This window comes from Leptinotarsa decemlineata, unplaced genomic scaffold, assembly GCF_025532065.1.
Source record: "Leptinotarsa decemlineata unplaced genomic scaffold, Ldec_3_MD MMD2_tig00001719_RagTag_RagTag, whole genome shotgun sequence".
Lineage (NCBI taxonomy): Eukaryota > Metazoa > Arthropoda > Insecta > Coleoptera > Chrysomelidae > Leptinotarsa > Leptinotarsa decemlineata.
In genome coordinates this window covers 9,625,161-9,640,025 of record NW_027412569.1, presented here as the reverse complement: position 1 = coordinate 9,640,025, position 14,865 = coordinate 9,625,161, and the positions used below count along the sequence as shown (strand labels likewise).

Below are 14,865 nucleotides of genomic sequence, written 5' to 3'. Positions count from 1 at the left end.
GGGGTTAATACAACAAGATCTTTCGACAATATTGTCAGGTTGACAGTAAATATCAATGAGCAACTGTTTTCCATGGTGATTTCAGGGCACCGCATGATGTAATTCAATCCCTTCAAATGATTTCAGCAAGTAGTTAAAATAATTTAAATTCTACCTGTTCACCGGGTGCGATTTTTTCTTTAAAAATTACCAGTTGTTTCGGTGTTGCAATGAGTATGAAGATTAATTTTGTTTCGGATGGTAAAATGTTTCCTCAATATTTTGATAAAGGACCCCGCACATTTCTTATGAGAAATGGCTTGCCTTGAATTTTGCCGAAATTTTGATATGTTGTAGTTCTTGATGTGCTGATTGAAAGTGTCCACAGCCAAAGCTCAGAATCGTACAGTTTTCGAGATGTGAACCTTCGAATATGGATTTTTTCCATTTTTTGCAGTTTTTGTTCATCAATCGAGAGCTCCCACTTCTGGTTGGGATAGAATTTGGATGTCCAGCAACCAGAATTAGTTTTACAAATTATCTTCTTCAGTTATAATAGATGCCGCATTCGATAATTTTTCATACACTGCTTCACACTATCTCGATAATCTGAGAATGTGGTGCAGTGACATTTTCCTCAGATAGGCTCAAAATAGATGATAGCATCTCATAGCATCTGTATCTTTCATTCCTGAGAGTACTCTCCAGATAGAATGAAGGGGTTCAGGTATTGGAAGCGAACTATTTTGCGCCGTAATAGGTTTTACCCCATTCCATCGCGAGTGGCGGACAGTGTATATCACTTTGGCCAACCCCATTCAGGTAGTAGGTGCATTCTGAGCATTTCCATCAGTTCTGAGAGTTTCATCGTTCCACCTCGAATACTACGGAAGATACGGGGGTGTTTCCATAAGAAGTGAGACAAATTCGGATTTTTCAGAACTGAAATTTTTCCAGGAAAGAAGTGTATTCGTAGTGAGTTGGTAGTCCTGATCACGAATCTGAAGGAATTTTGAGCCTATTTTGCTCCCTTATATGTTTTACCGTAAAAATGGGGTGTTCCATCGTGAGTGGCGGACAGTGTATATTACTTTGGCCAACCCCATCCAGGTGTTAGGTGCATTTTGAGTATTTCCATCAGTCCTGAGAGTTTCATCGTTCTACCTCGAATATTACGGAAGATACGGGGGTGTTTCCATGACCAGCCACAATTCCAGAAAAACGTGTTCACCTTTTTTATCAGGCAATATATTCAGGAATCTCACCTGTTTAGCCAATTCCTCTTGCTTGGCTAGTTCCGCTTGCCTTTCAAGTTCAGCGGCCCTCTCTGCTGCTGCTTGAGCTGCCAAATCTTCTTGTCTTGCCAGTTCTGCTCTCCTTGCAGCCTCTTCTTTCTTCGCCAGTAACTCTTGTCTAGCCTGTTCTTCAGCCAAGGCCCTGAAATCAAAGATATCGATCATCTTGTGGTCTCATCCAAAGCGAGTTCTCTACTTCTAGAAAGATTGTTCTCTAGAAAGAATATTGAAACAGCTGTGAGGGTACCAAAATTTCGGTACGGGGGTAGAACAGAAAATGGTGCATTAAAAGTACTGGGATTTCAAACAGAAACATCTTAACAAAGTGACTGATCTTGAAATGAGGTTTTATTACAAATGAATAGATGTGATCTCAAAATACTGCCCATTAGGAATATGCAAACCTGAACAAAATAGGACTCTATCGTCCAGAAATTGCAACAAAAACAGTGCTACGATAGATCATAGGACGCAAGTAAGTTATAGACAACCAAAATTGGGTTCAGAAATATATGACAAACATCGAACAAAAAACCTTCACAGAATAATAAACATGTTGGATGTTGGAAAGGGTATCATGATAATATGAAAGAAAAAACTCAATGAGCACAGGTGAATGCATTCACTCAAAATCGTCTCATCCTCACAGTAGTGAGGATATAAGGACAACCCGAGTACTTTGTCCATTGCTTCTTCGTCTGATGCATCATCAACAACAACAACGGTCAACAACAAAGAGCTTTGATATACTTGAAAATCATCTTCAGTATCCAGGTCAATTTTGGAACTTTTCCAGAATTTTATTTGTTCACAGAAGACGTGTCAAGATCTTTCGAAGGAAGTTGGTGTTTCTGCTACTATTGAAATTCATCAGATCTTCAGAATCTCTGGAGAATCAATGCTTGGAGATTCATTTCATCTACTCAACTCTGCTTTGATGACGATCCATAAGTGTGAGTATGATGTGAGTTTGTTGAGCTCTATGACATTGCATCTAGATAAAAATGAATCTACGTAAATTTTCATCGGAAAACTATTTCCACGGAACGTTTGAAAGAATGAATCTGATGTGAACTCTAATTCTTTCATCATGTAACGTGATTTGAAATAGTGTAATTTAGAGTCTACCTTTCCTTAGTTTTTACTACATCTTCGTCTCACTTTTCATTGTATCTTTACCAGAAATCAAAACCTTATTCTGAGCCATAATTAGGCTTTTTCGACCCACTATTCTCAATTGAAGATTGATAAACTTTCAACGACACCTCTTTCAGTCATTAGGAGGTTTTCTGCACTGATTATTCAATTCAGTGACCTCAATCGTATGATTAGGAAAAAGTATATATGACTCTATTGAGACTTCAATCCATAACAAGATAACCTTATAAATTACCTCTGTTCGATTTTTTGAGTGCAATTGAAATCAATTTAGAACAAAAAAAAAAAGCCAATTATTGCACTCACTTCTCTTCAGCTAACCTCTCTTCCTCCTTCTTCTTTTTGGCTTTGACTGCATCGTCCACTTCAACTGAAGTTCTCTCTAGCTTTGCCTCTTCGTTGATGAAGGCCAATCGTGCAGCACGCGCTTCTCTCAGCTTTCTCATCTCTTCGTCTGCTGTTTTGTCTTCCGTACTCTGAGCTGTGAATTTCCTGGAAGGCCGGGCAGGAGAAAGTGGAACTGAAAAGGTAATGATAGTGTACGTTTTTCATTGGTAATTTGCTAAAAAACCACTGCAGCGATAGCAATATGCGTACAGGTGAGGTTTGTCAACGAAAAAATGACGTCAGGTCGTGGCAAAAGCATAATGTGCTCATATGAACAAAGAAGTACTTTAATTTGCTTCACTGGGTATTGAAAGCACATACGGTAATACGGCTGCAGGTACAGTCATTCTGGCATTAGGAAGTAGGGGAATCGTAGAGACAAGGTGCAGATGACTATGGTCTACGAGCTTAAAGGAAGACCGTTATGAAAGAAACAGTGGTGGCAAGGGAAACTAAAGCTATTCAATGGGAAAGCCTTGCCCTCACTGTTATGGAACCTTGCAATGAACGATTTGCTGATTTTTTTCCTACAAGATGGCCAAGCTGAAGAAACCAGATTCCCTGAAGCTCCGAGATAGAGAAACGGAAATGATGCTGGTCAAATCCACTTATTGAAAGGCTCACATGGCTGACATTTCTGAAAAAGATCAAATAAGCAACAGCTGTGACCTTATTCGTTTGGTGATAATGGATGTAAAGAGAACCACAACAACAGCAGCATCAGAGTCAATCTTCAACCAAATTGCTTCACATATTGTGACTGAAAAACTCATCGAGCTGCAAGGGATCACTACAAACAAAATTTTCAGAACATATGAGGTAACAAAAATCGAACATATTTGAAACAAGCGCTTTATCCAATCACCAGAAATGCAATACTCTGAGATTAATATGCGCAGCAAATCAAATGAAAGCGAAAAGGATGTTGTATTTATTGACCAAGAAAAACGGAGATGACGTGACATGTTAAAAGGTCACTTAGTTATATCTTCGTTAATGATAGTCGCATCATCATTAGCAGCACATCAAATGAAAGGGGGAGAAACACAGAGAAGAGTATTGCAATTTGCTCGTTTTAGATTCATTCTACGTCTTCAAGGTGTGTACACAAGAAGTAACAATTTGAGGCTTCAGTGAATTGAGGGCATCAATATTGATCAGTTCAGGAGTGACTGGTGTCTAAAAAATGGTGACCCCAATGGGGTCACCATTGAGCCCCTCATTAGCAGACATTTTTATGGACAACTTAGAAAACACGTGTATCCTGAAGAATGCCTTATCCCAAAAACCCATTTTATTCTGATTTGGATATGTGGACGATATCCTCGTGGATTTTGACGGCTTGAAGAGACAGATAAACCAGTTCGTCAACTTCCTTAATACTCTACACTACACGATAAGGTAAAATTCACGGTCGAAATAGAACAAAACAACAGCATTAACTTCCTGGATCTCACTATTACAAAACGCAATGGTAAATTTTAGTTCAACATCTATAGAAAAAACGCCTTCACGGACTGTACAATACCGATGGATTCTTTCAGTCCATTATCACACAAATTATCGGCCTTCAGATCTGTGATACATAGAGCATTTATGATACCTTCATCAGAGGAGGCTTTTCAAGAAGAAATTGAGATCATAAAGCAGATAGCATATAACAACCATATTCCCGCCAACTTAATTGAAAAACTGATCTCCATTAAGAACAAAAAATTGATCGTGAAGGAACTATACCTAAATCAGGAAGAACATAAAGAAGGTAAAAAATATGCTAGCATAAGTTATTCAAGGAAGCTCTCAGAAAATATAAAGAACCATTTTTCAAAACTCAACATAAGCATATCATTTCCTAATAAGAATAATTTAGGAAACATGTTATTCAACGCAAAACCTAGAAAGAATAAATGGAAAAAATGGGGCATATACAGACTAGAATGTGGGGACTGCCCAACAGCTTATACAGGTCAGATAGGCAGAAACTTTGACATAAGATATCGAGAACATGTATTATCAGGTAAAAAATCAGCCATATATGGCTGATTTTGGAAATAAATAAATTGTACAAGGACCCCAAGTTCATAACGCTCAACGACCACCTAGATCTATGCAGCTCGCCCCTTTTGAATTTAGGAATTTTAGGATCCATCCAATAGTTGGTAATCGTGACATATTGTAATATTGGTAACAGGTTAGGTCAGGTAACTAGAGCAGATACTTGTCCACACTATTCAAGACGCAACTTGACAATTTGTGGTAGTTACTTGAAAATGGCCTTATAAGCCGAAACTGGTCGTAACGAATGAATAAACACAGTAGAAACTAGACAAAAGTATTTTCTTTATTCAAAAATATGACGGCTGAACTACTTGATGATACTCCCCCTGGCACTATTGCTAGATGCCATCCCTCTGGTTAGATCCAGCCTAATTTGTTTTCAAAGAGGCCGGAACATTTTGTGTCCATCGTAAAACCATCAAAAGAAGATCCCATTTTGCTGGTGTTAGAAGGACACTACAGCCATACAAAGAATTTAGATGTGATAGACTGCGCACGTGACAATGGGGTATCTATAATCTGCCTCCCCCCACTTTCTACAGATCGTATGCAATCCTTGGATGTCTCGTTTATGTTTCCATTCAAGACATAATATACGCAAGAAATAGAGAATTGGTTGAATAACCATCCAGGGCGTGTTGTTACTCACTATCAAATTGGAGAGATATTTGGGAGAGCTTATTCAGAAGCTTGTAAAATTGATTTGTTTGAAAATCTGTTTAAAATCTGTTTCTCCGTTAATCAGCTGTCGCCCCCATACGAACGACAACTCTCAGAAGTTGTCAAACTTGCGCGAGCTAAGGACTAACAAGGTCTTACCTTTTAACGTGCGATTCCTAACACGGAATTACACAGCATACAGCAGTAAACGGATTTCGAAAAACGGGAATATTTCCATTCAACGAAAACATTTTTGAGATTCTCCGCAAGCTCCCACTTCGTCCGTTGCAAACAATACAACATCGGTAGTAAATGCTGTCATGTCAGTCCCCATAATGGAAAGACCAACCACTCTATCAACAGAACTTGATATAACTCCGTCATCTCCTTTTATAGTTCCAGCAGATGTGTATCCTATTCCGGTTATTGAACGACCTACAACTTAAACAAGACGTGGAAAAGCGATGATAGTCACGGCCTCACCACATAAAAAAGAAATAGTCCAGGCAAAAAAGAAGCAAAAAGAGAAAGATGAAAGAGTAGCAGGAAAAAATAGAGATAGAAATATAAACAAAACAAAAACCTCTGCATACAATGAAAATAAAACAATCGAGCAACAAAAAATACAGTCTTCTGATGAAGAAATATCCGAAAATGATGGTGCAGTTTTGGTCTCCACTGACGAAGATGATAACGAGAATGATGACGCTGAATGCCCTGTTTGTCATAAAAGCTATTCTCGAAACAAAAAAGGAGAGAAATGGATAAAATGCATACAATGTTTTCAGTGGCTGCACGAAGATTGCGTTGAAAGTCCAGTGCCAAAATTTGTGTGCTCATTTTGTTTAAAAAATAGTAATTGCTACTTGTGTCATACTAATCATCACTAAGTAAGTTGAAAAGAACTTTAGGAATTTAAATGAATGACTGATTACATTAATACCATAGCCACGTACAAATGTTTTTATAATTATAATATTATTAAGAGTTCAACTGCGTAGATTGAATGGGATCTCAATCTCGTCTCGGAGAGGGAATAAAAAGCCCGGAATTTTGTGATAGCTCTATCGCATTTTTAATTACATTCATCAAAGAAGAAATATTAAAGCTTATGTTTGATATTTTATTTACAACTGTTAATATTTTTTTCTATATTTCATGATATTTTTACAAAAAGGGGGCGGCATTTGGCGACATTACCTTACTCACATGTTCATTAGTTTCAGTTCAGCCGCTCACAAACAAACAAAAAATATTGTTAGACACTTTCGTCCAATGAAGTGTTGATAGAAAATAATGAAATGAATGGAAGATGGTTCGTGAGGTTCAGATAGAACTTCAACTATCACTACTTCCTATGAAAATCGTTTGTAAGATTTCATCTGCTGATTATCAGAGAAGGGTATTCGGTTTAACTCATTTGCATATGCAGATACTCACTGTAGGATGTTGGATGCACATTCGCGATGCATGATACTAAATCCTCAAATTAACATGATTGCTGTGTTTTGGAATAGACAGGAAATCAATGTATGATTCATGTATTTCAAGCAATAAAGCATGAATGAATACCATAGGTGACTTTTTTGTGAAATTTTGCTTCCAATCAAGTATAGCCTCTCTTCATTATTGTAAAAACTTGCCTCTGTTCAGACCCATGATTTCAGATGATCACTAATGAATTATGTTCTATTTCATCAAATTGCATAATCAAATACCTGCAACTATTTTGGAATGAATTGAAGTGATAGTCATTCAGAATCGCAGAAAAAATCACTTTTTAATCATTTAGAAAGACTAAACCTCTTATATACCCCAGAAATGAAATAACGGAAAACATAAAATCAACTTATATTCATGAAACAGTCGTACTGTCCATAATTACTATTATCTTGAAGTTATGCGCTGCTTGCGGAAAGCTAAATGAAAAAAATGTCCGGTTTCATGGATAAATAATGTAATTCATGGTTTTTGCAGTACGATAATGCACCTGCTCAACCGTCATAGCTAGTTCGTGATTTTTTGGCCAGAAACAACACCATTACCATGCGACATCCATCATATTCAACAGATTTGCCCCTCTGCGACTTTTCTACGTTCCCAAAGTTGAAGAGACCTATGAAAGGACTTCATTTTGCGACGATTGAGGAGACAAAACACAGCTCAAAGACACACTAAACAGTGCATATTAGAACTGCACATCATCAAGGATTGGCACAAGAGTATCATATCTGAGGGTTTTTTTCACATATAGTCAATGGGCATACTTGACAACTGGCTATAAATCAAATCATTTAAAAGAACAACAACTGCCTCAACTCCCTGAACTGTAGGTTAATGGACTGACACCTGTCAGCGAACAACTACTCCCCTGGCTAATACCACGAAGGGTGTTGGATTATATTTGGCAGATGTCAGTGCAGAATTCTTCACTGAAGTTGTTCAGCAACACACTCACAGACCGATTTTGGGCTGTTTGACCACTTGCCAGTGCAAGGTAGTGTCTATCATTAACATAGAGTCGATGATTTCCGATAATGGAAAATCGAATTCCTTCAGAGAATAATTCTTCGAACTAGGCTGAAGCGGACAACAAACAACAAGTTTGTCATCGCCCCATCTGCCTGCGAACAAGGTAACTAACCGCATATCCAAATTTTGTTTCCTTATGCAAGGAATTGGGTCAATTTCGAATATGCGGTTGGCAGGTTTGTTGTCCGCTTCAGCCTAGTTCGAGGAATGATAGTCTGAATTCGACTCTATGTTGATAATAGACCCTATCTTGCATTGACGAGTGGCTAAACAGCCTGAAACCGATCTGTGTGTTCCGATTATTCAAACTATTGCGGCAGTTGTATCGCCAACAGCATATGCAGGAATAACTTCAGTGATGAATCCAACACCCTTCATGATAATGGTATTAGCCAGGGGAGTAGTTGTTTTCTGTGTCAATCCTTTAACCTACAGTGTAGAGAGTTGAACTGGCTTGAACAAATTGTTACTTTAGATTATTTGATATCTGAAGGTGATAATAAAGAAATCGATGGATGAATGAATCTTATGAGTATTTTTGAAATTCAAAAAATTATAATAGGCAAAATAACATAGTTCATAAACGTTAATTGCATCTCCTTAAGTATATCGCACTAGTTGCCAGTTAAGACTATGAAAAAATTTGGTAAATATTTCTTTATCGATCATCTAAACTGTGTCAAGTTGATACAGTTTAGATGATCGATAAAGAAATATTTACCGATTTTTTCATAGTCTTAACTCAAAAATACCGATTTTTGAATTGTGTCACTTTAGAAATACTAATGGGATATATGAAGAGGGCTACAAGAGGTTTTCGAAAGCTATTATTTAAAATTTCATGTCGCCATTTGTAGAAAGGGAGTTTGTATAAGTTTTCGAAAAATCACAAATTCTTGATATGATAATCGATACTGAAAAAAGTATTTGTGATGTCTTCAATGGCGATACATCTCATGCCGAAACTAGCGCGGAGCCATACTTTTCACGAAAGTTGAGACTCTTCATTGTGAATCTGCTCCTCTTCGAAAAACTTTCATTTCCACTTTTTATTACTGATATTTTTGTGTTATCAATAAAATCACGTAATTCCCTTTTTTTACATTTCAAATAGTTTCAAGTTTTGCGTGCTACACGTTATTCTGAATTCAAAGATTTTTCGTTTCTATTTTCAGGAGTTTAATTTATGATGGAACCGAATTTCATCTGTCAATTAAACTATCAGTTTCTTAGAATGAATGGAGTTGATAATATTCACCTTATAGTCTTTGATCACAATGATCGAAAATATTTTTCTGAAAGTGGCTACTAGCGCTACTAGTTTTGTTGATATGAATGTGTCGAAGAATTATTTCTATATAGGGTGTCTCTTTGTCATTTTTTAGATATTTGCCCTGTATACATTTGTCCGGAAAATTTATTTTGCTACTCACCTCCATGCCAGTGGTGAATTCGACAAACTCACCTAACTACCCACCTGTACAAGTATAACAAAGATATCATTCACGTATTTCTATCGATATTTTTTACTTATCATTACGAATATTTCAACTAGCAAAGGACTTGAAGGTTTCCCATTATCAGACTTCCGCTACAAATGTGAAATCGGTCATCAAACTGGAATTAATTTCGGAAAAGACAAATTGTCTAGAAATTCTTGTTTCACTACTAAATGAACTTGATTCCAATATAAGAGATGCTGAACCAATGGGTGTTATTTGACGCCCCCAAATTATTTTCTAGTAATCCTTCAATTAAAACAATCCAATGAAGAAACACTTGTATCTATTGAGTGAAATCTTATAATGAGTTGTTTCTCAAATACATTATGATAGATTTTCACCAAGAATCGGGCAGTTCTATCGCATAGAAAATGATGAACGTGAAAGATGAATCTGAAACTTTTACCGTAGAGTGACTCCAACACAAACACTGCTAACCAATACTGCCTTATAACTACAACACTCTTCATGACATGTTTCATCCAAGTGGACTTCATCAGGAGATGAACTATACATGAAATTGATGACGCCATTCGGCTAGTGAAACTCGAGTTGTTGCAATTTTGGTGTGTTGAAACAATCTTCGGCAGAGTTTTCAGTTCCACTTGTCACGTTCATTATATACCCTTCATTTATCTATTCTACCATCCATTACACTTGTTTCAAAATACAATAATTTTATTTACAGAAACCATACCCTTCAAACAGTCGAATATTTTGAAGAAGTAAACACATAGTTCACCAAACGTTTCATTTGCTGAAGCGCTTACAACTTTGAATATTTGATTCTCATTTTGTTCTACTAGGATCGGTCTTGTAATATATTCTGTTCATAATGTGTATCAATGAGCTTTCCAATAACATTATTCTGATAGTTTCACTGTTTTTCGAATTTGAAAGGCGTGGATATTTGGAAGAAATTCCAAAATCAGTGATACTGAAAACCTCTGGTTTTGGACTTCACCTGCATGCTTCACAACTTGCCGCTACGTCTAATTTCACTGGTGCAGCTGCTATGAATGCAGAAAAATCATAATTTCGGAAATACTCCTGTCTGCTAAGTTTCTACTGTTTCTTTCCTGTTGCTATTGAAATCTTTGGTGTTTTTGGATCTCATGCTTCTGAATTGTTGAAAGAAATTGATAGAAGAATGATGAATTCTACCAGTGACAACCGAGTCTATTCATTTTTAATTCAAAGAATCAGTATTGCCATTCAAGGGGATAATGCCACATCGATATTGGGTACTCTTCTATCTACTCAAAAATTAGATGAAATATTCCTGAACCCCCAAATCAAATCAAAATTTCCTATGAACATCGCAAATTGGAGTAAGCAGATTGATCACATCCCAATTGTCTCAGAAGATACAAAGAAAAATGAACAAGTTCTGGGATTATTTTTCCCCCCATGGATATATCTGATTCAGTTTCAAGAAATTCAATTTCAAATTCCTCATTCCGTTGGTACAATGATGGGAAAAATCATTGCATCCGTGATTAATGGAAAGAAAACAGCGGTGGCGAACGTATCACCAACAGCTGCAACACACTTAGATCAGTGATACGTTCCTCAGTCAAAACATTTGGGCTTAATGGGTTGAAAACACCTGTTTCATCCACAGTGTAATCCAATGTTCATCCAATACAAAATGGTTCCTGGAATATTTGAAAAAGGATGAGTTCATGAAATATATCAATACTAATATTTCTAATGTGGAGGGTGCTATATGCAAAGCTTCTGCAGAAGTTATCAAGAAATTGTGGTCAGAAGATTTATCTGGTAGAGCAGTGAACACAGTCTCCTTAAAAAGTCAGATTCATGGGTCATGCGCATCAAGACGCCCAGGAGTGCCTTCGTTATCTTTTAGAAGGTTTACATGATGACGTTAATAGAATTATTGAGAAACCTAAACCGATCTTAACGGAGATTAACGAAAAATTGAGCGATAGCGGAAAAGCACAAGAGTCATGGCTGATTTATTTGAGTACATATAACTCTAAGTTTGTAGATAATTTCGTTGGTCAATTAAAATCCACGATGAAGTGCACACATTGTGGACACTCGCCAATTGAGTTTATCGCAGTGCTTGGATTTCTTCACAAGAGAGGAAACTTTGGATTGACATGAAAAACCGACGTGTTCAAGTTGCAAGGAAAGAAGAAAATGCACAATGCACAATCGATCCATAAGATTCCCCGTATTTTAGTCATTCATTTTAAAAGTTTTCTCCAACAGAAAGATTTGGAGGCAAGTTAAATGTAGCCATCGAATTTCCTCTAGATGGATTAGATTTGAACAATTATGCAGCAGATAATGTGACTCCTTGTCGCTATAATCTATATGCACTTTCGAATCACAGTGGGTCTACCTACAGCGGATATTATACAGCATTCTGCAGACATCCTTATACTGGCACGTGGCATGAATACAATGATTCACAAGTGTCACCAATTTCACCAAAATCGCTCGTGAGTGGAGATGCATACATCTGGGAGGAAACGAGTTCGCACCTTTGAGCGTTTTTTTAAGTTATTTTTGAACTGTTCATTTTAATGTTATAATGAATTTTCATTATATATCATTTTTATTATTCTGATAAATAAAACTCAAATTTGGAGACGCCTTAACGAAGATGAGAGGGGCCATTAAACAAAAACGTATTTCCTTTAAGATTTACACTATAGTTGCGCCACTTATCTCTCAAACTTCAATGGAGATATATGTATATTCACTGTCAGAATGAAAATAATGAAACATGATATCCGAAGTTGCCTGTGTACTACTAATATCAAACTATTGTTGGTGGTGAGTTATGAAACATTATAGTGATAAAAAAAGTACTTTTTACCAATTTTTGAGAAGATTTCTTTGTGGAACGTCGATTACAATCTGAAAATATACTCACCAAAGTCTACTCACCAAACACAAATACAACCAATAACTTTTCTCTAATTAAAGATCATCTAAAATTGCAGTATATTATCTAGTATATATCAATGTTTCCCAAACTAGATTTCTAACAGCTAGAAATCATTGTAACAATCCACTGAAATTTGTTCTCTTTGTGAATACTATAAAAGACGAATCCAATTGTGTATCTATCTGATTCGACTTTTCATTTATTATTGATAAAATCACATTCTGTGATCCAAAGTCAGTGAGAATTATACTCTTTTTGGTTTCATTTACTGTTCCTGCAACATGTTCAAAAATTATAGTTTTTCACTACTTTTTTAGAGATCTCAATATAAAAATAAAGTTATAATTGATTGAAATTGAATATTGATTTCTTAAATATGTTTCATGATGAAGTAGAAAATGGTTTATATAACTACATTCATAGTGTGAAACTATCACTCCATTAAGGCAAATAAATATTTCTCAGTGAACTTTTCTATTCGACCGAAAAAATAAGATATTATCGGTTTCGTGCCAAAGAAAAGGGGATTCATTCAATATTGATGATCAATAATGGATTATAATAATTTTCTCTAACTGTTCTAGTCACTTCAAAACAATTCCATAAAGGTAATTGCATCTTTTTTTGCTTCAAATCAATTTCAAAAGTAATTCCTCTGATACTCAACACTCATTGAATAGATATCTGGAACTATAAATGATAAATTCTTTGTTAATTGATTCGAGTACTTTTGTACTGCTTTGCGAAAAATCCTACTTCGATATCACACAAGCTGATCATTATGTGAACACAAATTATCTTAACCACCGTACCATGAATAACTTCTCACTATTTCGTCCCATCACAATGACATTGTTGAATGTAAATGCATATGTTGGCATACCTAATTCATCAATATAGTTTTTCAAAACAAAACAAAAATACTGTACGTTCTGAAGTTTAAAAATAATTTCAATGAAATTCCAGTGTGGTTCATCATATTGAAAGTAACCATATAAAAACACTGAGACACAAATTATCGGCAATAATTCAATTTTGATCAGACCTGTTGGTTCTCATGTTAACTTGAGGATCAAAGTACGTCTCCCACATCACAATAAATAAAACAAGTGATAACGAAAATAAGTTTTATTGAACACATTGCTATATAACCATGATCGTGCGTATTACACTCAAACATTCAAATCCAACATGGTAGTACAGCATCAGAGAAGTAAAATTTATCAAAAAATACAATACGTTTGTGCACATAAATATTTTTGAAAAATCGGTAGAGGTGAAGGAAGAATGTAGAAAGAAGAAAGTAGATGGGTTATTCGGTGATTTCAGTGATTTCTGGCTTCTCTTCTACTTTGTCAGCTGTAAGGAAACAAAACCAACGACATCAATACACACCGTTAGGAAAAAATCTGGTTGAAAATCAGAATTTTCAGGGAATGTTAGAGAAAAAACGACTGAGATGTGAATGATATATTTTAATGAATAATGCAGTTTTTGGAAAAACCATGGAAAAAGAAATGAACATCTGAATTTTGCAAATTCTTCTATTAATCATCAAGTGAGTATTGGAACTGTGGTTGAGAAACCCCTGAAATGACTCCAAAGCAAGCATTTCTCCTGAACATCAGAACTGCAGTAATGTTTTCGACGTGCGTTCTACCAATCAAGTTGGCGTTTCCACGAGATGCGCATTTCATCTCCTGAAGACACCAATTCGGTTGGTGAATCGCACGTCAAGAAGAGTATTGCAGTTCTGGTGCCTTGGGAAAATGCTTGTTTTGGAATGATTCTACGCTAGAGGTTTCAATTATTAATTCCATCCTGAGTTAAGACTAATTATTTGATATGAGGTTTGGCAGAAAAAAAAAGTGAATCGAGTCTTTGCTTGAGTTTCGTGTATTTTCTGAAAATCATCTGTGATGGTATTGATGGAAACGATATGAAATGATGAGGGTTATGCAAAACTTTCAAATGTGGTATTGAAGAAGCGTGATTGCTTGTACTCGTAGGACAGCCTTATGGAAATCATTAGGGAAAATACATGAAATATGTTTTCAAAAATTGAAAATACTGCATTCAATAAGCCCTATCAGGCTAGCATGGCGAATCCAGCAAAATTGCAAAAAAACATCAATTTGTAGCTAAATAGTTGCTAATTAGTTGCCAAAACAACGATTTTATTGCTCGTGCCGATCCCTAGGACTTGCTATTAATGCTATCGTGATATAAAGGTAACTCAATAAATTATATACTTTCCCTTTGATCTCCACAGAAGATTTAGTTACTATTTAGTTGCTGAACCTTGGATATAGCGAAAAAATTTTAAATACTTTTATTTATTTTCTCTGATCTTGCTATCTTGAAACTGTTT

The 14,865-nt window shown here is 36.0% G+C and overlaps 1 protein-coding gene across 8 annotated transcripts in view; it reads right to left on the bottom strand.

Moving 5' to 3' along the window:
* LOC111518318 (uncharacterized) overlaps positions 1 to 14,865 on the bottom strand; it is a 146,252-nt gene that overhangs the window by 3,002 nt on the left and 128,385 nt on the right. For 7 of the 8 annotated variants that reach the window (XM_074176459.1, XM_074176456.1, XM_074176460.1 and 4 more), the window contains 2 exons: positions 2,739 to 2,952; positions 1,245 to 1,416 (listed from right to left, as the gene is read on the bottom strand). In XM_074176459.1, the coding sequence (XP_074032560.1) occupies positions 1,245 to 1,416; positions 2,739 to 2,952 (386 nt within the window). The remainder of the gene's footprint in view (positions 1 to 1,244; positions 1,417 to 2,738; positions 2,953 to 14,865) is intronic. The other variant, XM_074176457.1, reaches the window with a different exon arrangement.